We start from the raw sequence: 24,941 nt of genomic DNA, 5'->3' as shown, positions 1-24,941 counted from the left end.
GGCTCCCAGCTTGTGCCATAAAACCCAGCAAATTATCCAGAACGCTGCAGCCCGCTGGTGTTCAACCTTCCCAAGTTCTCCAATTTCACCTCGCTGCTCCGCACATTCCACTACATTTTAGGCATTATCCAGAGCAATTTACAGTTAGTGCGTTTATCTTAAGATAGTTAGGTGGGACAACCACATATCACAGTCATAGTAGGTACATTTTTCCTCAAAGTAGCTATCAGCAAAGTCACTGCTAGTAAGCGGGAGAGCTAGGGTTTCAGATGTTTTTGGAATACCGCCAGGGACTCTGCTGTCCTAGCTTACGGGCAAGATGGTTCCACCATTGGGGTGACAGGACAGAGAAGAGTTTGGACTGGGCTGAGCGGGAGCTGCCCTCCCGTAGGGGTGGGAGGCCCAAGAGACCAGAGGTTTCAGAATGGAGTGCTTCGGTTGGGGTGTAGGGTTTGAGCGTAGCCTGAAGGTAGTGAGGGGCTGTTCCTCTTGCTGCTCCGTAGGCTTGTTCCCCCCCCCCCCCCCATGCCATTCGTGAGCTAACACTTGCACTTGACTTTTCCCCCTTACTAGCTTTGAGTTTTCTGATTTAAAGAAAAATGTACTTACTATGACTGTGGTATGTGGTTGTCCCACCAAGCTATTTTAAGATTAATGCGCTAATTTGTAAGTCGCTCTGGATAAGTGTCTGCAAATGACTAAAATGTATACTGTGAACAGGTATTCTTGATTAGTATCTCTCTTTCTCGCTTTGTCTTCTTTCTGTCTCTTTATCCCTCTCTATTTCTCTCACTCACACACACATACACGCACACACACACACCAGAATACGGGGTAACTTTCTGGATGGTCGTTTTCCCCATGCTACTGAGGCCATGATTTGTTCATTGAAACATTACATTCTCTGACCTCTCCCCTCCCCCAAGGTCTGTGGGGTTTAACTGTTCCATTTCAGACCTCAGACCCAGGGCTTTAGTGTTAGAACACCTCTCAGCCCTCAGAGAGCACAGAGGGAGAGGAATCGCTGTGTGTGCACGCCCAGGTGTTGGATGTTTGTGTACACCGGGTGTGAGTTAGGTCACTGGGTTTTGTGTGTGTATTGAGGAGGAGGTTGATCTTGTCATTCATGTTTGTTTGTGTGGGGGCTAGAGAGAGTGGTGTTGTAGCTTTGCTCTGTGCGTATAGGAGTGTTTGAGACTTTGCTGTGTTTTCTGGTGATATATTTTGGTATGTGTCTATACATCGAGTGTAGAAAACATTAGGAACACCTTCCTAATATTGAGTTGCACCCCCCTTTTGTCCTCAGAACGGCATCAATTCGTCGGGCATGGACTACAAGGTGTCAAAAGCGTTCCATAGGGATGCTGGCCTATGTTGACTCCAATGCTTCCCGCAGTTGACTGGATGTCCTTTGGGTGCTGGACCATTCTTGATACACACGGTGAACTGTTGAGCGTGAAAAATCCAGCAGCATTGCAGTTCTTGACACACTCAAGCCAGTGCGCCTAGCATCTACTACCATACCCTGTTCAAAGGTGCTTAAATATTTTGTCTTGCTCATTCACCCTCTGAATGGCACACATACGCAATCCATGTCTCAATTGTCTCAAGGCTTAAAAATCCTTCTTTAACCTGTTTCCTTCCCTTCATCTACACTGATTGAAGTGGTCAGTCCATGACAGACCTGGTCAGTCTGTCATGGAAAGAGCAGGTGTCCTTAATGTTTTGTACACTCTGTGTATACAATGTCTCTTTACAATTTCACCAATAAGTTATATCACTGCTTATTCAATGTGTTGTACACAGTGTATTTTTTGGTGTGTATATTTTGGTGTGGTGTATGTAATCCCCTTTCAGCCCCTGAAAATATAAGCAGCTTTGCCCCCCAGGGAAAGGAAACAAATGAACAGTTATGCCGACACATGCCGTGGCTGTGTCACCTAAATATTGTCAGACATTTTCATGACATACAGTAAATGGGGTGGTTTTCGGCATCGATGAACTTCAGTATGTGGGAATGGCCTTGTACTGTATTGTGCAGTTACACTGTAACTGACTATGTACCCAGTTACCCATCTCCATTTCTGATCCAACTATAACTGTTTTATATATGTTGTTACACTTGGTGTCTTCTCTTCCTAAGGCTACTTGTTCAATTCTCCAGAAAACTATTCTGCTGCCTCTCCCCTGCCCAAGATTCCCTTCCCCCCCCCTAAAATATGTAATAAAATCTAACTCAGTAGGGGGTTATGGATTCAATGGAATTATCACCCCTCAGATGTGTGTTTTGGTGCATGTGTGTACTGTACATACATCCCGTGTGTGTCGGAGAGCGAGACAGACTGCCAACAGTGGGGGTTAGAGGTTTGTCGCCCAAGGCTGCTCGTAATCTGCTCTATTGTCTGGTCCCCAGGGGCCATGTTTTCATTTAGGTTGCCATTACTGATTGTACTGAATCCTGCCTTTAGGGGATTACAGTGCTGTCTGTAGCTGAAGGCAGCATGTTTATTGATCTACCAGACTGTACTGTGGCACTCCATGTGCTAATAGTGTTAGCGGATGCTGGTTTAAAACTTTCATCACTGGCCCCCCAAGTGGCACAGCGGTCTAAGGCACTGCATTGCAGTGCTAGAGGCGTCACTACAGACCTGGGTTCGATCCGGGCTGTATCACAACTTGCCGCAAATGGGAGTTCGGTCGGGCGGCGAAAAATTGGCCCAGCGTCGTCCGGGTTAGGGGAGGGCTTTACTTGGCTCATCGCACTCTAGCGACTCCTTGTGGCGGGCTGGGCGCCTGCTGGGTAACCTCAGTTGTCAGTTGAACAGTGTTTCTTCCGACACATTGGTGAGGCTGGCTTCTGGGTGAAGTGGGCGGGTGTTAAGAAGTGTGGTTTGGCGGGTCACGTTTAGGAGGACGCATGACTCGACCTACTCTCCCGAGCCCGTTGGGGAGTTGCAGCGACGAGACAAGATCAGAATTGGGGAAAAATACAAAAAATATATTTAAAAATCTTTCATCACTGGCGTCTGTCTCGTAAGCCCTTTTGTGTCTGTTGAAATATGGATTTTGACGACGTGATTCAGAACCATCTTTTACCGTACAGCATTCTAAATACCAGAGCATTCTATCACTGTCCTCACACAACTGTGGATTTATCTATGTGATATATAACCCACATCAACCCAGTGTGCATGGAAGGGGTGTAACATATTCCCCTTTGTGAAAAAGATGGATGGAGATATAAATACAGTGAATGTGCTTCCGGTTGGGAAGAGGAATGCCGGGATAGAGTGGGGATTCATTATTCTAGCGCTCTGAAGTTCCTGTGTTGTCACATCTGCTCCTGCGCCTCCCCTCCGGCGTAAGACATCACCAGAGTGTTAACCACCGGCCCTGGGATACATCATTACGCACACCTGTGAATCATTATGATTCACTCCTGGACTCTACTACCTTCATTTCCTCCCCTTTATATGTCACTTTCCCAGGTCCACTCACCAGTTGGTATTGTTCTTGTGTATCGGCGTTCTGCCTTATGTTAGTGTCGTGTTCTTGGTTTTGTTGTTTTATTAAAATGTTTCACCTGCTTCGACTCACCGCCCCATCATTACATGTGTATTCTGAGTGGCTCTGTGGGTTGCTAGGCAACTCTGTGGATGAGTGGAGCAGAGTGTTCTGGAGTGGGGATTGGATGAGGGAAGAGCACCGGGTCACTAAGAACTTCACCCACAGATTCAGGCTCTCTGATTCAACCGTTTGATGATCAAGATAAAATATATTGCTCAACCAGGGTTTCAAATCAAATTGTATTAGTCACATGCACCAAATACAACCTTACAGTGAAATGCTTACTTACGAGCCCCTAACCAACAATGCAGGTTAAAAAAATACGGATAAGAATAATAAATAAAAGTAACAAGTAATTAAAGAACAGCAGTAAAATAACGATAGCGAGACTATATACAGGTACAGAGTCAATGTGCAGTGGCACTGGTTAGTTGAGGTAATATGTACATGAAGGTAGAGTTATTAAAGTGACTATGCATAGATGATAAGAGAGTAGCAATGGTGTAAAAGAGAGGGGGAGGGGGCAATGCAAATAGCCTGGGTAGCCATTTGATTAGGTGTGGTAGCAGAGAGAACAGTCTATGACCAGAGTGGCTGGAGTCTTTGACATTTTTTAGGGCCTTCCTCTGACGCCGCCTGGTATAGAGGTTCTGGATGGCAGGAAGCTTGGCCCCAGTGATGTACTGGGCCATTTGCACTACCCTCTGTAGTGCCTTGCGGTCAGAGGCCGAGCAGTGGCCATACCAGGCTGTGATGCAACCAGTCAGGATGCTCTCGATGGTGCAGCTGCAGAACCTTTTGAGGATCTGAGGACCCATGCCAAATCTTTTCAGTCTCCTGAGGGGGAATAGATTTTGTCATATCCTCTTCACGACTGTCTTGGTGTGCTTGGACTCCAAGGAACTCGAAGCTCTCAACCTGCTCCACTGCAGCCACGCCATGATAACGGTCTAGCACCTGGTTTCCCAAACTCATCAAGCGTTGATTATTTAAATCAGCTGTGTAGTTCTAGGGTAGGACAGAGTTTGGGGAACCAAGTGCTAGACCGTTATCATGGCGTATGCTTTATGTGAGGAAATGAATTTGTCGAGGGACATACAACCTGTAGACTGTCTATGAATAATGCTTTTTGTGATGTGAGATTCTAATGAATCCTCAGTGAGTCTCAGTTGAGGGTTGAACTTTGGCAGTGCTGTCTGGACTGGTTCCAACAACATCAATCTGTTCACTGGCTCTTCCTCTGATCCGTCCATCCCCCTTACCAATCTATCCCTTAGGGAGTATGTTCCCTGTAGTTTGGGACACCATGGCTGCTTCTCAATATCTAAAATGTCTTCCTCTCCTTGTCTTGTTCCCTTAATCTGTACTGACGTGAACCAACTGGAGTGGTGGAAGTGAATGCCCGGCAGACATAGTCCCACCATGTTGATGTCACCTCCTCTGCCTTTACAGATCAGTGCAGATGAAGGGGAGGGGAAACCACATCAGACTATTGAGATGAGCTCTGTGCCTTGGGTCCAACCTAGTGGCTGCGTTCCAGCATCGCCAAGGCAACAGGCACAGTCTGTGGGCAAGCCTTCATGGCTGAGTGGCGGTGTCGCTATGGGATACAAGGCCCGAGGTCTAATCCTCTCGTCTGCGGCCAGGGTCAGGGATGGCAGCCCTTGAAGGACATACTGCGGTGGGGTGGATGAAGATCAAGCTGGATTGTGGGAAGGATATAAAAAAAAGTGTGTGTTTGAGATGATAGATATTGCTCAGGGATATTAAGATGTCTAAGTGGGATGGCAAAACTGTATGGTAGTCAATCAAATGTATTTATAAAGACCTACTTACATCAGTTGATGTCGCAAAGTGCTGTATAGAAACCCAGCCTAAAACCCCAAAACAGCAAGCAATGCTGGTGTAGAAACACGGTGGCTAGGAAAAGCTCCCTAGAAAGGCCAGAACCTAGGAAGAAACCAAGAGAGGAACCAGGCTATGAGGGGTGGCCAGTCCTCTTCTGGCTGTGCCGGATGGGGATTATAACAGAACATGGCCAAGATGTTCAAATGTTCATAGATGACCAGCAGGGTCAAATAATAATAATTAGGGGGGTTGTAGAGGGTGCAGGAGTAAATGTCAGTTGGCTTTTCATAGCCAATCATTCAGAGTATCTCTACCGCTCCTGCTGTCTCTAGAGAGTTGAAAACAGCAGGTCTGGGACAGGTAGCACGTCTAGTGAACAGGTCAGGGTTCCATAGCCGCAGGCGGAACAGTTGAAACTGGAGCAGCAGCACGACCAGGTGGACTGGGGACAGCAAGGAGTCATCAGGCCAGGTAGTCCTGAGGCATGGTCCTAGGGCTCAGGTCCTCCAAGAGAGAGAGAGAGAGAGAGAGAGAGAAAGAAAGAAAGAAAGAAAGAAAGAAAGAAAGAAAGAAAGAAAGAAAGAAAGAAAGAAAGAAAGAAAGAAAGAGAAAGAGAGAAAAAGAAAGCGAATTAGAGAGAACATACTTAAATTCACACAGGACACCAGATAAGACAGGAGAAATACTCCAGATATAACAGACTGACCCTAGCCCCCCGACACAAACTATTGCAGCATAAATACTGGAGGCTAAGACAGGAGGGGTCGGGAGACACTGTGGCCCCGTCTGACGATACCCCCGGACAGGGCCAAACAGGCAGGATATAACCCCACCCACTTTGCCAAAGCACAGCCCCCACACCACTAGAGGGATATCTTCAACCACCAACTTACCATCCTGCCCACGAAGATCTCCCCCACAGCATAAACCCAAGGGGGGGCGCCAACCCGGACAGGAAGATTACGTCAGTGACTCAACCCACTCAAGTGGCGCACCCCTCCTAGGGACGGCATGGAAGAGCACCAGTAAGCCAGTGACTCAGACCCTGTAATAAGGTTTAAGGCAGAGAATCCCAGTGGAGAGAGGGGAACCGACCAGGCAGAGACAGCAAGGGCGGTTTGTTGCTCCAGTGACTTTCCGTTCACCTTCACACTCCTGGGCCAGACTACACTCAATCATAGGACCTACTGAAGAGATGAGTATTCAATAAAGACTTAAAGGTCGAGACCGAGTCTGCGTCTCTCACATGGATAGGCAGACCATTCCATAAAATGGAGCTCTATAGGAGAAAGCCCTGCCTCCAGCTGTTTGCTTAGAAATTATAGGGACTGTAAGGAGGCCTGCGTCTTGTGACCATAGCGTACGTGTAGGTATGTACGGCAGGACCAAATCAGAAAGATAGGTAGGAGCAAGCCCATGTAATGCTTTGTAGGTTAGCAGTAAAACCTTGAAATCAGCACTTACCTAAACAGGAAGCCAGTGTAGAGAGGCTATCACATTTTTTGGTTCTAGTCAAGATTCTAGCAGCCGTGTTTAGCACTAACTGAAGTTTATTTAGTGCTTTATCCAGGTAGCCGGAAATTAGAGCATTGCAGTAGTCTAACCCAGAAGTGACAAAAGCATGGATTCATTTTTCTGCATAATTTTTAGACAGAACGTTTCTGATTTTTACAATGTTACGCAGATGGAAAAAAGCTGTCCTTGAAACAGTCTTGATATGTTCATCAAAAGAGAGATCAGGGTCCAGAGTAACGCCGAGGTCCTTCACAGTTTTATTTGAGACGACTGTACAACCATCAAGATTAATTGTCAGATTCAACAGAAGATCTCTTTGTTTCTTGGGACCTAGAACAAGCATCTCTGTTTTGTCCGAGTTTAAAAGTAGAACATTTGCCGCCATCCACTTCCTTATGTCTGAAACACAGGCTTCCAGGGAGGGCAATTTTGGGGCTTCACCATGTTTCATCGAAATGTACAGCTGTGTGTCATCCGCATAGCAGTGAAAGTCAACATTATGTTTCCGAATGACATCACCAAGAGGTAAAATATATAGTGAAAACAATAGTGGTCCTAAAACGGAGCCTTGAGGAACACCGAAATGTACAGTTGATTTGTCAGAGGAATGGGAGATTCGATATAGGCCGATAGTTTTTTATATTTTCTGGGTCAAGGTTTTGCTTTTTCAAGAGAGGCTTTATTACTGCCACTTTTAGTGATTTTGGTACACATCCGGTGGATAGAGAGCCGTTTATTATGTTCAACATAGGAGGGCCAAGCACAGGAAGCAGATCTTTCAGTAGTTTAGTTGGAATAGGGTCCAGTATGCAGCTTGAAGGTTTAGAGGCCATGATTATTTTCATCAATGTGTCAAGAGATATAGTATTAAAAAACTTGTGTCTCCCTTGATCCTAGGTCCTGGCAGGGTTGTGCAGACTCAGGACAACTGAGCTTTGGAGGAATACGCAGATTTAAAGAGGAATCCGTAATTTGCTTTCTAATCATGATCTTTTCGTCAAAGAAGTTCATGAATTCATTATTGCTGAAGTGAGAGCCATCTCTTGGGGAATGCAGCTTTTTTAGTTAGCTTTGCGACAGTATCAAAAATAAATTTTGGATTGTTCTTATTTTCCTCAATTAAGTTGGAAAAATAGGATGATCGAGCAGGATGAGGGCTCTTCGATACTGCACGGTACTGTCTTTCCTAGCTAGTCGGAAGACTTCCAGTTTTGTGTAGCGCCATTTCCGTTCCAATTTTCTGGAAGCTTGCTTCAGAGCTCGGGCATTTTCTGTATATCAGGGAGCTAGTTCCTTATGACAAATGTTTTTTGTTTTCATGGTTGCGACAGCATCTAGGGTATTATGCAAGGTTAAATTGAGTTCCTCAGTTAGGTGGTTAACTTATTTTTGTACTCTGATCTCCTTGGGTAGGTGGAGGGAGTCTGGAAGGGCATCTAGGAATCTTTGGGTTGTCTGAGAATTTATAGCACAGCTTTTGATGATCCTTGGTTGGGGTCTGAGCAGATTATTTGTTGCAATTGCAAACGTAATAAAATGGTGGTCCAATAGTCCAGGATTATGAGGAAAAACATTAAGACCCACAACATTTATTCCACGGGACAAAACTAGGTCCAGAGTATGACCGTGGCAGTGAGTAGGTCCGGAGACATGTTGGACAAAACCCAACATGGTGGCTCGGAAAGCCTTTTGGAATGGGTCTGTGGACTTTTCCATGTGAATATTAAAGTCACCAAAAATTACAATATTATCTGTCATGACTACAAGGTCCAAAAGGAATTCAGGGAACTCACTGAGGAACGCTGTATGTGGCCCAGGAGGCCTTTTTTTTGTAAATTTAAATTTGCTATCATAAATGTTAGCAACACCTCCGCCTTTGCGGGATGTGCAGGGGATATGGTCACTAGTGTAACCAGGAGGTGAGGCCTCATTCAACACAGTAAATTCATCAGGCTTAAGCCATGTTTCAGTCAGGCCAATCACATCAAGATTATGATCAGTGATTAGTTCATTGACTATAACTGCCTTTGAAGTGAGGGATCTAACATTAAGTAGTCCTATTTTTAGATGTGAGATATCACAATCTCTTTCAATAATGACAGCAACGGAGGAGGTCTTTATTCCAGTGAGATAGTGGGTTCTTAGTTATCATATCCAGTGGGTTTTATTAGTTTCATGATGTATGGGGGGCTTCATTGGTTGAGTAGGTTGTAGCTGTGTTTAGGGGGTTGAGATGGTGGTGAAAGCTGATGATTGGGGGTTAGAGCTGATAAATAGGCCTTATTATTAGTTCCCTGCTTGGGGTTAAAACCTAATGGCAGTGGGCCAGAAGCAGAGATGAAACCAAATGTCACTGTCACTTCCATTGCTGTCTGCTCTCCATTTTCTCCCCCACCTCTCTTTTTCTCCCATCCATCCATTCCCGCTCCCTCTTTATAACTCTTTCTCTCTCTCTCTCTCTCTTTCTCCCTCTCCCTCTCCCTCTTGTCTCTAATAATTTGTAGTCAGTGGTCATGCAGATTGCAGTTGGTCTCTGATTGGCTGAGCTGGGAGGAGTCTATTCTGATGTGTCACACCCGTACCACATCAGCAGTATAGAACCTCCCTCTTTCCCTCCCTTCCTCCCTCCCTCCATTCCCCTCTCTCGCTACCACTCTCTCTCTCTCCCTCCCTCACACACACACACACACATACGCGCACGCGCGCTTTCACACACATTCATACGCCAGAGCTGACACTGCAGCAGAAAAACAGCCTGGTAGCGAAAGAGAGGGACTCCATCGGCTGTGAGAGAGAAGGACTGTCTTCATGGAGGCTCTCTCGAGGAGTACCTGACCAGAGGCAATGGGCTGTGTGTGTGTGTGTTAATGTGTGTGTGTTAATGTGTTAGGTCTGTGTGTGTGTGTGTGTGTGTGTGTGTGTGTGTGTGTGTGTGTGTGTGTGTGTGTGTGTGTGTGTGTGTGTGTGTGTGTGTGTGTGTGTGTGTGTGAGAGAGAGAGAGAGAGCGAGAGCACCACAGCAAGAGAAGCAGCACTGCAGATACTGACTGAGTCCGGGGCTCGGCTTGGAGCATCGACGGAGAAACGAAGATCCATTGCTCTCAACCTCTGTGTGTGTGTGTGTGTGTGTGTGTGTGTGTGTGTGTGTGTGTGTGTGTGTGTGTGTGTGTGTGTGTGTCAGTGAACGTGTATGTTTGTGTAAGAGCTGGTGTGTCATTCACTGCTCTGCCTGCATATCCGTATCGTCGGCCCTGTCCCAGAATGCTTCATTCTGCGCCCCTGTGCTGAGGAGGCGTTGGGCAGTATGGACGCTGAGCTGGCCGGGACCCCCCCCCACGGATCTAGGCTGCCCCCCCGGGACGGGCACACACCGCACCCCTGCTGATGGGCGAGGACACTGACACCACCCGAACACTGAACCACAGCTTCCTCCGAGACCACAACTATGTGACTGAAGGTAAGAGAGGACAGGGGCTGTGTGTGTGTGGCGGCAGGTAACATAGCAGTTAAGAGTGTTGGGCCAGTAACTGAAAGGTTGCTGGTTCAAGTCCCAAGCCGACAAGGTGAACAAAAAGCTGTCTGTTCCCTTGAGCAAGGCACTTAACCTTAATGCTCTGGATGAGAGCGTCTTCTAAATGACTTAAAGTATGTGTGTGTGTTTTCTCTCTCAATCTCTTTGCTCATAGGGTAGATCTATAATCTCACATAAGAGGATCCAGATTCTTTTAAAGGAGTTAGTCAGTACAGTCAGTTAGTCAGTACAATCAGGTACAGTCAGTTAGTCAGTACAGTCAGTTAGTCAGTTAGTCAGTACAGTCAGTTAGTCAGTACAGTCAGGTACAGTCAGTTAGTCAGTACAGTCAGTTAGTCAGTTAGTCAGTACAGTCAGTTAGTCAGTACAATCAGGTACAGTCAGTTAGTCAGTACAGTCAGTTAGTCAGTTAGTCAGTACAGTCAGTTAGTCAGTACAGTCAGGTACAGTCAGTTAGTCAGTACAGTCAGGTACAGTCAGTTAGTCAGTACAGTCAGTTAGTCAGTACAGTCAGTTAGTCAGTACAGTCAGTTAGTCAGTACAGTCAGGTACAGTCAGTTAGTCTGTACAGTCAGTTAGTCAGTACAGTCTGCACAGTCAGTTAGTCAGTTACAGTCAATTAGTCAGTACAGTCAGTACAGTCAGTTAGTCAGTACAGTCAGTACAGTCAGTTAGTCTGTACAGTCAGTTAGTCAGTACAGTCTGCACAGTCAGTTAGTCAGTTACAGTCAGTTAGTCAGTACAGTCAGTACAGTCAGTTAGTCAGTAGTCAGGTACAGTCAGTTAGTCTGTACAGTCAGTCAGTACAGTCTGCACAGTCAGTTAGTCAGTTACAGTCAGTTAGTCAGTACAGTCAGTACAGTCAGTTAGTCTGTACAGTCAGTTAGTCTGTACAGTCAGTTAGTCTGTACAGTCTGTACAGTCAGTTAGTCAGTGCAGTCAGTTAGTCAGTTACAGTCATTACAGTTTGTCGTTATAGTCAGTACAGTCAGTGCAGTCAGTACAGTCAGTGCAGTCAGTACAGTCAGTTACAGTCAGTACAGTCAGTACAGTCAGTACAGTCAGTGCAGTCAGTACAGTCAGTACAGTCAGTACAGTCAGTTACAGTCAGTACAGTCAGTAACAGTCAGTGCAGTCAGTACAGTCAGTTACAGTCAGTACAGTCAGTACAGTCAGTACAGTCAGTTACAGTCAGTTACAGTCAGTACAGTCAGTGCAGTCAGTGCAGTCAGTACAGTCAGTTACAGTCAGTACAGTCAGTACAGTCAGTACAGTCAGTTACAGTCAGTTACAGTCAGTACAGTCAGTACAGTCAGTGCAGTCAGTACAGTCAGTGCAGTCAGTACAGTCAGTTACAGTCAGTACAGTCAGTGCAGTCAGTACAGTCAGTACAGTCAGTGCAGTCAGTACAGTCAGTGCAGTCAGTTACAGTCAGTGCAGTCAGTTACAGTCAGTACAGTCAGTGCAGTCAGTGCAGTCAGTACAGTCAGTGCAGTCAGTACAGTCAGTGCAGTCAGTACAGTCAGTACAGTCAGTTACAGTCAGTACAGTCAATGCTGTCAGTTACTGTCAGTTAGTCTGTGCAGTTAGTTTTAGTCAGTGCAGTACTGACTTGCCTAGTTAAATAAACGTTAAATAAATTAAAAAATATATCCTTTAGCTCTGATCTCTCCTCTCTCTCTCCTGTCATCCCTCTATCATTTAGCTCTGATCTCTCCTCTCTCTCTCCTGTCATCCCTCTATCATTTAGCTCTGACCTCTCCTCTCTCTCTCCTGTCATCCCTCTATCCTTCAGCTCTGATCTCTCCTCTCTCTCTCCTGTCATCCCTCTATCATTTAGCTCTGATCTCTCCTCTCTCTCTCCTGTCATCCCTCTATCCTTCAGCTCTGATCTCTCCTCTCTCTCTCCTGTCATCCCTCTATCATTTAGCTCTGATCTCTCCTCTCTCTCTCCTGTCATCCCTCTATCATTTAGCTCTGATCTCTCCTCTCTCTCTCCTGTCATCCCTCTATCCTTCAGCTCTGATCTCTCCTCTCTCTCTCCTGTCATCCCTCTATCATTTAGCTCTGATCTCTCCTCTCTCTCTCCTGTCATCCCTCTATCCTTCAGCTCTGATCTCTCCTCTCTCTCTCCTGTCATCCCTCTATCCTTCAGCTCTGATCTCTCCTCTCTCTCTCCTGTCATCCCTCTATCCTTCAGCTCTGATCTCTCCTCTCTCTCCAGAAACAGATTTTCTGATTCTGTCCCTCTGTGGTTGTGTAACCCATTCTGTCCCTCTGTGGTTGTGTAACCCATTCTGTCCCTCTGTGGTTGTGTAACCCATTCTGTCCCTCTGTGGTTGTGTAACCCATTCTGCAAACTTGTGTAACCATGATACAATGTTCAAGGCCACTCATTTACCGTAAGAGCAGTGTGTGTGTGTGTGTGTGTGTGTGTGTGTGTGTGTGTGTGTGTGTGTGTGTGTGTGTGTGTGTGTGTGTGTGTGTGTGTGTGTGTGTGTGTGTGTGTGTGTGTGTGTGTGTGCAGGTGGTTGTGTGTGTGTGCAGGTGGTTGTGTGTGACTGTCTCTGGGTACTGTACATATACATACCATACATGCATATATACAAGTGACTCATTAATTTTGTTGCTCGGAAATTAAAACACACCAGAAATAAATGAAAACAGAAATCTCTCTCTGGTTATTGTTGAGTGTGTGTGGGCGGCTGACTGTCGAGTGACGTGCGTCAGAACAGAGGAGGTAGTTGTCTGAGTTTCATCACTGTATCAGAATTCAGGATTAATATCCCAATCTATTTCCCTCTGTATTCCTGTTAATCTGACCTCCACACTGTTCATTTGGCTGGAACACTGGGCCACTTTCACACAGCCACATTGTTCAGCAGCAGGTCCCAGAGGTAGGATTACAATTCCAGAATGTTAAGGGGTTGTGTACCCGGAATTACCCTGTCTAGATAATCCATTACACACTGTGCTATTTTCTGTTGTTTATATCATTTGTTTGTATGTATGTATTAACAATGTCTCAAACAGTAGTGTGTGTGTGTGTGTGTGTGTGTGTGTGTGTGTGTGTGTGTGTGTGTGTGTGTGTGTGTCTGAAATACTTTCTGTGTGTGTCAATGGATACTGAATACTGTACATTGTCTTTCACAAGGGTGTGTGTGGGTGGAACGTGTGTTCCATTGCATGCACACTGTCTCCCATACATCATACATCACCATCCGTCCATCACCATGGAAACAGAACAGGAAGATACATTTGCCGTGTTGGGAGTGGCCTTGGGTGATTGACAGGCTAGCCCCGCCCTCTAACAGTAGCCATATTAAATGATGCCATCAGACCACAGCCAGAGTCCCCGATGATTCAGAGGGAGTACACACCACCAACACCATGCAACTCCGGTCCTGGCAGAGAGGTGTGACGTATTAGCAGGGCCATTCACCTAGTCCCAAAACATGTTGCCTAGACCTGTGTTATGGTGCTGATTTGTCTCTGAAAACCGTTGCTGAAGATAGGAGAGTGCAGTGTCTTTTTACAATATACTATGGCGTTATAGAAATGATTGTAGAAACACAGGAATTAACAAATCCCATAGTCCCTCCCCCCTTCATCCATCCCCACCACCTCAACCTATCTCTCCACACCTCCATCTATCTACATATCCATCCATCCACCCCTGCTCTATTCCTCCTTCCCCTCCTGATATTACTCATTACATTGGCTATTGATGAAGTGTGTGTGTGCACACAGCAGTGAATCTGTAGCCATGTCAAGACTGAGGCCTCGCTCCAGTCTCCAGTGTTTCCTGCCCTAGGCTAGAAGAGGGGAGGATATTTAACCCATTTCCTCCTGTCCCCCTCCCCCTCTCTCTCCCCCCTCCTGCCCTATAGACTCCCCCTCCCTGTACAACCGTCCTGTCCCCCTCCCCCTCTCTCTCCCCCTCCCTGTACAACCCTCCTGTCCTATGGCTAGGAGTTCCTGGACAGAGATGGTAGGACGATGAAATGGACATGTTAACGATAATAATATTACCAATGATCCTAAAACCATGACAACATGCATGATTTGTTTGAATCAGTCACTACAGTAAAAGCAATGCCACCATTACTTGCATTATAGTGCAGAAGAAGGAAATTAGACACTTTAGAGCCCCCCCCCCCCCCACCTCCTCCTCTCTCCTTCCCTCCCTCCCTGTGGCATCCCTCTGGATGGTTGTGATGCAGTGTAACTGAGACCCTGCTGCCCCCCTCTTGCAGGGCTGCTCGTGGCTTTAGCCTGAAGAGCCCGCCCCGCCTCCTCCCCTCTCCCGGACTCCTCCCCCAGGATGTTGAACCCTATCCAGGTCCTGTGCTCCGACATCACTTCCCTCTCTCTGGAGCCCGAGCCGTTTGCCTCTTACACTGAAGGTGTGTTTACACTATACAGTATCAAGTACTTTTCACTTAATCACCTATTCAGATCTATCAAGACCCAGGGCACTGTGTGTGTGCGAGCGACTGTCTATCTGTCTGTCTGTGTGAATAGATTGTTTGTGTGTGTGTGTGACTGTGTCTGTTTCTGTGCGCATCTGTCTCTGTGAGTGTCTCTTTCTCTCTCTGTGTTTGTGTGTGTGGCGCCATCGCTTTCCTGAAATAGACTTTGACCAGACCAACTTCAGTCTCACAGAGGACGTGTCCTACTTAAGTCTGAGAAACACACTCATTGTCACTGGAGTCAGTGCTGTAAGACAGAGGATTATCTCTAGTGTCAGTGCTGTAAGACAGAGGATTATCTCTAGTGTCAGTGCTGTAAGACAGAGGATTATCTCTAGTGTCAGTGCTGTAGGACAGAGGACTATCTCTAGGGTCAGTGCTGTAGGACAGAGGACTATCTCTAGTGTCAGTGCTGTAGAACAGAGGGCTATCTCTAGTGTCAGTGCTGTAGGACAGAGGACTATCTCTAGTGTCAGTGCTGTAGGACAGAGGACTATCTCTAGGGTCAGTACTGTAGGACAGAGGACTATCTCTAGGGTCAGTACTGTAGGACAGAGGACTATCTTTAGTGTCAGTACTGTAGGACAGAGGACTATCTCTAGGGTCAGTACTGTAGGACAGAGGACTATCTTTAGTGTCAGTACTGTAGGACAGAGGACTATCTCTAGTGTCAGTGCTGTAGGACATGACTATCTCTGGTGTCAGTGCTGTAGGACAGAGGCTATCTCTAGTGTCAGTACTGTAGGACAGAGGACTATCTCTAGTGTCAGTGCTGTAGGACAGAGGATTATCTCTAGTGTCAGTACTGTAGGACAGAGGACTATCTCTAGTGTCAGTGCTGTAGGACAGAGGACTATCTCTAGTGTCAGTACTGTAGAACAGAGGACTATCTCTAGGGTCAGTACTGTAGGACAGAGGACTATCTCTAGGGTCAGTACTGTAGGACAGAGGACTATCTCTAGGGTCAGTACTGTAGGACAGAGAACTATCTCTAGGGTCAGTACTGTAGGACAGAGGACTATCTCTAGTGTCAGTGCTGTAGGACAGAGGACTATCTCCAGGGTCAGTACTGTAGGACAGAGGACTATCTCTGGTGTCAGTACTGTAGGACATGACTATCTCTGGTGTCAGCGCCGTAGATTTACGGTATAGATTTAATGTATAGGGGTTATATATACTGTATACATCACATATCAGAGCAGTGTTCACATATAGTATGGTACTCACTCACTCACTCACTCACTCACTCACTCACTCACTCACTCACTCACTCACTCACTCACTCACTCACTCACTCACTCACTCACTCACTCACTCACTCACTCACTCACTCACTCATAGATTGTGTAATCATTTTGTTCCCAGTAGTTTAGCTCCATTGTTGTGTGTTCTGGAGTATTGGGTTCACCCTGCGGTGTTACGCTCAGATCACTTATCTGCTGTCCTCCCTGAAAACCTTCTGACACACACCCAACATGGGGAATGGGTCAATTTTCCCTGATTTCTGTCCCTTTTTTTTAGGAGGGTAATTGAGTGTGTGCACAGACACATGTACACACACAGCCCAACCCCAATATACCCACCCACACACACACACGTCCCCTGTTAGGTGTTAATTTGTCCATGCTGTTAAGAGAGTGATATTGGCAGCAATGTTTACCCAGACCAGAGATGGTTATAATTGGAACAGTAGGACACCCCCACCCTCCTTATCAGCCCACAAGCAGTTTGTGTGTGTGTGTATGTGTTTTACTGTATGTGTTGGTGTGTGAATAGTCTCATGATTTGGTTCTGGGTGACAAGATAAGTGTGGGATGGACAGACTTCCCTGTGTGTGTGTTTTTTTTTGTTCGTTTGTGAAGGACGTGTGTGTGTGGTGTGTGTGTGTGTGTGTGTGTACGTGCATGTATGTGTGTGTATGTGGACAACGCGTGCGTGCATGCCTGATGCCTGTGTATATGTGCTCAGACTGGTTCTCTGTAGTTAGGTAGTGAGTCATTCAGACTGGTTCTCTGTAGTTAGGTAGTGAGTCATTCAGACTGGTTCTCTGTAGTTAGGTAGTGAGTCATTCAGACTGGTTCTCTGTAGTTAGGTAGTGAGTCATTCAGACTGGTTCTCTGTAGTTAGGTAGTGAGTCATTCAGACTGGTTCTCTGTAGTTAGGTAGTGAGTCATTCAGACTGGTTCTCTGTATTTAGGTAGTGAGTCATTCAGACTGGTTCTCTGTAGTTAGGTAGTGAGTCATTCAGACCGGTTCTCTGTAGTTAGGTAGTGAGTCATTCAGACCGGTTCTCTGTAGTTAGGTAGTGAGTCATTCAGACTGGTTCTCTGTAGTTAGGTAGTGAGTCATTCAGACTGGTTCTCTGTAGTTAGGTAGTGAGTCATTCAGACTGGTTCTCTGTAGTTAGGTAGTGAGTCATTCAGACCGGTTCTCTGTAGTTAGGTAGTGAGTCATTCAGACTGGTTCTCTGTAGTTAGGTAGTGAGTCATTCAGACTGGTTCTCTGTAGTTAGGTAGTGAGTCATTCAGACTGGTTCTCTGTAGTTAGGTAGTGAGTCATTCAGACTGGTTCTCTGTAGTTAGGTAGTTAGCCGGTCAGACTGGTTCTCTGTAGTTAGGTAGTTAGCCGGTCAGACTGGTTCTCTGTAGTTAGATAATGAGCCGGTCAGACTGGTTCTCTGTAGTTAGGTAGTGAGTCATTTAGACTGGTTCTCTGTAGTTAGGTAGTGAGCCGGTCAGACTGGTTCTCTGTAGTTAGGTAGTGAGCCGGTCAGCCAGACCAGTGTACCTATCTCTGGTCAGTCCTGTTGGTACTGTAATGGGAGACCAGGCTTGCTATGGCACTAGGACACATCCACTCTGCTTCCCACTGCACCATAGAGCTGGTATATGGACTCTGCATGGGGAGGCTATCGCTGTACGGACCAATTGTGCTGCTACAGTACAGTAGACTTCCATAGGGTTGTTGATGTGTGTCCCAGTACTGAGAGGAGAGAATGTGCTCCATATTCCATTTCGCTACTGTATGTATGTCTTGTCTCTGGTGACGCTGAGCTTTGTGTGTGTGTGTGTGTGTGTGTGTGTGTGTGTGTGTGTGTGTGTGTGTGTGTGTGTGTGTGTGTGTGTGTGTGTGTGTGTGTGTGTGTGTGTGTGCCTTTATGTGTGAGCTCTGAAATATATGGGTGTGTATGTACTGTGAGGATTGTGTGTTTAGCGTGTGTCCGTGGCGGCAGAAACAGTGCTGTACTGAACGACTAGTTGAAAAACGTGGAGGGGTTGGGTTGTGGTTTGGGGAACGCTGTCAGCATGGTCACTGTCCTTTTAAATACGCCACTCATTGCTTCAAGCCACACCTCGCCACAACCACCAAATGGGAGGAAACATACAGTACCTTGCAAAAGTATTCATCCCCCTTGGCGTTTTTCCTATTTTGTTGCATTACAACCTGTAATTTAAATCGATTTTTATTTGATGTAATGGACATACACAAAATAGTCCAAATTGGAGATGTGATTTTTTATTTTTTTTTACTTCTTTCAAAGAATTATATATATATATATATATATATATATAAATAAAAAAAAAAAAGGAAAATTGGTGCGTGCATATGCATTCACCCCCTTTGCTATGAAGCACCTAAATAAGATCTGGTGCAACCAATTACCTTCAGAAGTCACATAATTAGTTAAATAAAGTCTACCTGTGCGCAATCTAAGTGTCACATGATCTGTCACATGATCTCAGTATATACAGAGTCTGCAACACCACTAAGCAAGGGGCAACACCAAGCATGCGGCCCCATGAAGACTAAGGAGCTCTCCAAACAGGTCAGGGACAAAGTTGTGGAGAAGTACAGATCAGGGTTGGGTTATAAAAAAAGTATCAGAAACTTTGAACATCCCACAGAGCACCATTAAATCCATTATTAAAAAATGGAAAGAATATGGTATCACAACAAACCTGCCAAGAGAGGGCCGCCCACCAAAACTCACGGACCAGGCAAGGAAGGAATTAATCAGAGAGGAAACAAAGAGACCAAAGATAACCCTGAAGGAGCTGGGTTAAAGCTCCACAGTGGAGCTTTAACCCAGCTCCAATCTCCACAGTGGAGATTGGAGTATCTGTCCATAGGACCACTTTAAGCCATACACTCCACAGTACTGGGTTTTGCAGAAGAGTGGCCAGAAAAAAGCCATTGCTTAAAGAAAAGAATAAGCAAACACGTTTGCTGTTCGCCAAAAGGCATGTGGGAGACTCCCCAAACATATCAAAGAAGGTACTCTGGTCAGATGAGACTAAAATTGAGCTTTTTGGCCATCAAGGAAAACGCTATGTCTGGCGCAAACCCAACATCTCTCATCACCCTGAGAACAATATCCCCACAGTGAAGCATGGTGGTGGCAGCATCAGCATCAAACTGGTTAGAATTGAAGGAATGATGGATGGCACTAAATACAGGGAAATTCTTGAGGGAAACCTGTTTCAATCTTCCAGGGATTTAAGACTGGGACAGAGGTTCACCTTCCAGCAGGACAATGACCCTAAGCATACTGCTAAAGCAACACTCAAGTGGTTTAAGGGGAAACATTTAAATGTCTTAGAATGGCCTAGTCAAAGACCAGACCTCAATCCAATTGAGAATCTGTGGTATGACTTAAAGATTGCTGTACACCCGCGGAACCCATCCAACTTGAAGGAGCTGCAGCAGTTTTGCCTTGAAGAATGGGCAAAAATCCCAGTGGCTAGATGTGCCAAGCTTATAGAGACATACCCCAAGAGACTTGCAGCTGTAATTGCTGCCAAAGGTGGCTCTACAAAGTATTGACTGCAAACTCAAGTTTTCTGTTTTTTGTCTTATTTCTTGTTTGTTTCACAATAAAAAATATTTTGCATCTTCAAAGTAGTAGGCATGTTGTGTAAATCAAATGATACAAACCCCCCCAAAATCTATTTTAATTCCAGGTTGTAAGGCAACAAAATATGAAAAATGCCAAGGGGGTGAATACATTCGCAAGCCACTGTACTGTTCAAGAACGTACAAGAACGTTTTGGGGAATGTTTCAGGACAAACCATTCTGTAACGTAGCAAACGTTCAAGCGAACTGAACACACCTTTAATTTGGGATGTTTGTGGGCGAGGCAGGCCCATTATTTCCCCCAGATCTATGATTCCTTCTTCTGCTGCTACTGCCTGCCTCACCAACCAGACTGCTGCTGCCTGCCTCACCAACCAGACTGCTACTGCCTGCCTCACCAACCAGACTGCTACTGCCTGCCTCACCAACCAGACTGCTACTGCCTGCCTCACCAACCAGACTGCTCTGCCTGCCTCACCAACCAGACTGCTACTGCCTGCCTCACCAACCAGACTGCTACTGCCTGCCTCACCAACCAGACTCCTCTGCCTGCCTCAGCAACCAGACTGCTACTGCCTGCCACCCCAACCAGACTGCTGCTGCCTGTCTCACCAACCAGACTGCTACTGCCTGCCTCAGCAACCAGACTGCTCTGCCTGCCTCACCAACCAGACTGCTCTGCCTGCCTCACCAACCAGACTGCTGCTACCTGCCTCACCAACCAGACTGCTACTGCCTGCCTCACCAACCAGACTGCTCTGCCTGCCTCACCAACCAGACTGCTGCTACCTGCCTCACCAACCAGACTGCTAATGCCTGCCTCACCAACCAGACTGCTGCTGCCTGCCTCACCAACCAGACTGCTGCTGCCTGCCTCACCAACCAGACTGCTACTTATAGGGCCAGACCACTTCAACATGTTGCCATGGCAACACCTGCACGGGAAATACCCTGCCCAGTCCCCTCTTAGAGATAGAGAGAGAGACTCAGCACAAATTATTGTCTCCCTCCTGTCATGACGTTGGCCTCTTTGAGTACAGGGAGGACAGTTGACCCCTTCCCCCTTGCACCATCCCCCAACCTACCTTCCCCCACCCAGGCCCTGTGTGAAAGGGTTGTAAAAACTCTAAGAGGAGAATCTCTTGCCACATGGCCCATAGAGAGACACAGGAAATTCTTCCAACTGACAGAATTGGGGAACCGAATGACATTTAGGTTCTGGAGAGGGATGGAAGATTGGTGAAGAATCCAGCTACGAACTGGTCCGCTTGGTACAATTTTGTGATACTCAGAAGAGACAATATAGCCATATTACCATAAAACGGTTTATATAATTGCCTCAGCCTTGAGACTTGTATCCACATGGTTGTATAGAATGTATTAATAAGGATAAAGCTATTTGTAATACATTGAGATGCTATGTACTGATGTTAATGTGATAGAATTATATTTCTGTACCAAGCTTAACTCAGTCATCGGCACGCCCCCAGGGACACAGACAGGACCAGGTGTCATGTGACATGTTCACTATAAAACCATAGCCTGATCTACTTTCTTCAGACCCGGCCTCCACTCCATTGCGAGTTGGCCAATAGGTTTGACCATCCAAGTACTCTACTGAAAGTGAACTATACCACGTGGTTAACGTTTAGACTATTGATGCTGACAGAATAAGAACAAGTCTTTGATATTAATTATTAGTCTGCAGCTAAGTAAATTATATCATTGAACGCGAAGACCAACGAAACATCCATTCTATGACGACATTAATGAATGTCGCTTTGAAAGATCCATTCTAACCGAGAGAGAGAGAGAGAGAGAGAGAGAGAGAGCGAGAGAACTCTCCAACGGAACGACGCTCCAACAAGGATCCCGACAACACACTGAGCGTAAATATATATTGATTGCAATTGTTCCCGAATGAGTGAGCGTTCAATTGTCAATTGTTAATATTAATGAACTCTGTGTACCTCCTCAGCTGAACAGTTTATGACCCATTGTTAACAAGACACCAGCCATGCCTGTTTTAGCCCACTAGGGCACATTACTCTACCAATTCTTTGTGATGATAATTACTGTGTGTATACTTTCTGTGAATTACTTAGTTTAGTAAATAAATGATTTTAAGACAATTGATGTATGGATGACTTAGTAAAGGCTGGGTTCGTGCAGATACAACAATTTACGACGTTTGGAATGAGACTGGACGCGAGGTAAAATACACCATTTAAACCAGAAGATAATCGGCCTATACTATAATAGAATATAATATATAATGTTATAATATAGGAAAGTTATATTAGGAAAATTATAACTTTGTAATCTGAATATTTTCCTTGGTGCCCCGATCTCCTAGTTAATTACAATTAAACGATTAATCAGTTTAATCGCGTGATAATAATTACAGGGAGTTAATTGATAAACATGTCTTCAGTTTAATGGTACCCCAAAGACACGACACTCCTCCCATCATTCACTCCTTAAGGCCAGATCTTAGCAGGGTTCAAAGGCTGGATCTAACTTGCCACTCCACATCTCCACTTCTTCCTGTTATCATTATCAATACCATGGTTTATTCACACTTTACTAATGGTTACTAATCTATTTGGTAATGCTTTAATCACAGTTTATAAGCAGACCTCCTAATAGCATTGAACAGCCCCCGTGATATGCAACTTTTCAGGGAAGTTAGGAACAAATATACACAGGCAGTTAGGAAAGCTAAGGATAGCTTTTCCAAGCAGAAATTTGCATCCTGTAGCACAAACTCAAAAAGGTTCTGGGACACTGTAAAGTCCATGGAGAATAAGAGCACCTCCTCCCAGCTGCCTACTGCACTGAGGCTAGGAAACACTGTCACCACCGATAAATCCACTATAATTGAGAATTTCAATAAGTATTTTTCTACGGTTGGCCATGCTTTCCAACTGGCTACCCCTACCCCAATCAACAGCCCTGCACCCCCCACAGAAACTCGCCCAAGCCTCCCCCACTTCTCCTTCACCCAAATCCAGATAGTTGATGTTCTGAAAGAGCTGCAAAATCTGTACCCGTACAAATCAGCCGGGCTAGACAATCTGGACCCTCTCTTTCTAAAATTATCTGCCGCAATTGTTGCAACCCCTATTACTAGCCTGTTCAACCTCTCTTTCTTATCGTCTGAGATTCCCATAGATTGGAAGGCTGCCGCGGTCATCCCCCTCTTCAAAGGGGGAGACACTCTAGACCCAAACTGCTACAGACCTATGCCTATTCTACCCTGCCTTTCTAAGGTCTTTGAAAGCCAAGTTAACAAACAGATTGCCGACCATTTCGAATCCCACCGTACCTTCTCCGCTATGCAATCTGGTTTCAGAGCTGGTCATGGGTGCACCTCAGCCACGCTCAAGGTCCTAAACGATATCATAACCGCCATCAATAAGAGACATTACTGTGCAGCCATATTCATCGACCTGGCTAAGGTTTTAGACTCTGTCAATCACAACATTCTTATTGGCAGACTCAACAGCCTTGGTTTCTCAAATGATTGCCTCGCCTGGTTCACCAACTACTTCTCTGATAGAGTTCAGTGTGTCAAATCGGAGGGCCTGTTGTCCGGACCTCTGGCAGTCTTTATGGGGGTGCCACAGGGTTCAATTCTCGGGCCGACTCTTTTCTCTGTACACATCAATGATGTCGCTCTTGCTGCTGGTGATTCTTTGATCCACCTCTACGCAGACGACACCATTCTGGATACCTCTGGCCCTTCTTTGGATACTGTGTTAACTAACCTCCAGACGAGCTTCAATGCCATACAACTCTCCTTCCGTGGCCTCCAACTGCTCTTAAATGCAAGTAAAACTAAATGCATGCTTTTCAACCGATCGCTGCCCGCACCTGCCCGCCCGTCCAGCATCACTACTCTGGACGGTTCTGACTTAGAATATGTGGACATCTACAAATACCTAGGTGTCTGGTTAAACTGTAAACTCTCCTTCCAGACTCACATTTAAACATCTCCAATCCAAAATTAAATCTAGAATCGGCTTCCTATTTCGCAACAAAGCATCCTTCACTCATGCTGCCAAACATACCCTCGTAAAACTGACCATCCTACCGATCCTCGACTTTGGCAATGCCATTTACAAAATAGCCTCCAACACTCTACTCAACAAATTGGATGCAGTCTATCACAGTGCCACCCGTTTTGTCACCAAAGCCCCATATACTACCCACCATTGCGACCTGTACGCTATCGTTGGCTGGCCCTCGCTTCAAACCTGTCGCCAAACCCACTGGCTCCAGGTCATCTACAAGTTTCTGCTAGGTAAAGCCTTATCTCAGCTCACTGGTCACCATAGCAGCACCCACCCGTATCACACGCTCCAGCAGGTATATCTCACTGGTCACCCCCAAAGCCAATTCTTCCTTTGGCTGTCTCTCCTTCCAGTTCTCTGCTGCCAATGACTGGAACGAACTGCAAAAATCACTAAAGCTGGAGACTCTTACCTACCTCACTAGCTTTAAGCACCAGCTGTCAGAGCAGCTCACAGATCACTGCACCTGTACATAGCCCATCTGTAAATAGCCCATCCAATCTACCTCATCCCCATACTTTATTTATTTATTTATCTTGCTCCTTTGCACCCCAGTATCTCTACTTGCACATTCATCCTCTACACATCCTACCATTCCAGTGTTTAATTACTATATTGTAATTACTTTGTCACCATGGCCTATTAATTGCCTTACCTCTCTTATCCTACTTCATTTGCACATGCTGTATATAGATTTTTCTACTGTATTATTGATTGGATGTTTGTTTATCCCATGTGTAACTCTGTGTTGTTGTATGTGTCGAACTGCTTTGCTTTATCTTGGCCAGGTCGCAGTTGTAAATGAGAACTTATTCTCAACTAGCCTACCTGGTTAAATAAAGGTGAAATAAATAAATAAAATAAAATAGAAATGTTACCTATTATTAATAGAGCCATTGGTTATGTGAGACAGAATCCATTCTAACATAATGAATGTAGGCTATCCATTGACTGTGATTACAACTTTAATGTAATATTTAATCAGTCAGCTGTAAGTAGGAGATGCTATCTGACAGGATGGTCCCTGGCTGCTAAAACAGGCCTCCTCCTTAGACTGGCCTGTAGTGTCTCAGACAT

The 24,941-nt window shown here is 45.7% G+C and overlaps 1 protein-coding gene across 4 annotated transcripts in view; it reads left to right on the top strand.

Moving 5' to 3' along the window:
* Positions 1 to 9,588: 9,588 nt before the first annotated feature.
* Positions 9,589 to 24,941, top strand: part of LOC106611902 (serine/threonine-protein phosphatase 2A 55 kDa regulatory subunit B gamma isoform) — a 25,455-nt gene continuing 10,102 nt past the window's right edge. Inside the window, exons 1-2 of one of the 4 annotated variants that reach the window (XM_045724012.1) lie at positions 9,589 to 10,386; positions 14,718 to 14,867. In XM_045724012.1, the coding sequence (XP_045579968.1) occupies positions 14,786 to 14,867 (82 nt within the window). In that variant the 5' untranslated portion in view covers positions 9,589 to 10,386; positions 14,718 to 14,785. The remainder of the gene's footprint in view (positions 10,387 to 14,717; positions 14,868 to 24,941) is intronic. The other 3 variants (XM_014212562.2, XM_045724013.1, XM_014212563.2) reach the window with 3 other exon arrangements.

The sequence above is a fragment of the Salmo salar genome, chromosome ssa09 (genome assembly GCF_905237065.1).
Source record: "Salmo salar chromosome ssa09, Ssal_v3.1, whole genome shotgun sequence".
Classification (NCBI taxonomy): domain Eukaryota; kingdom Metazoa; phylum Chordata; class Actinopteri; order Salmoniformes; family Salmonidae; genus Salmo; species Salmo salar.
Note: the sequence above shows the minus strand (reverse complement) of the source record. Positions and strands in the feature narration are given on the sequence as shown.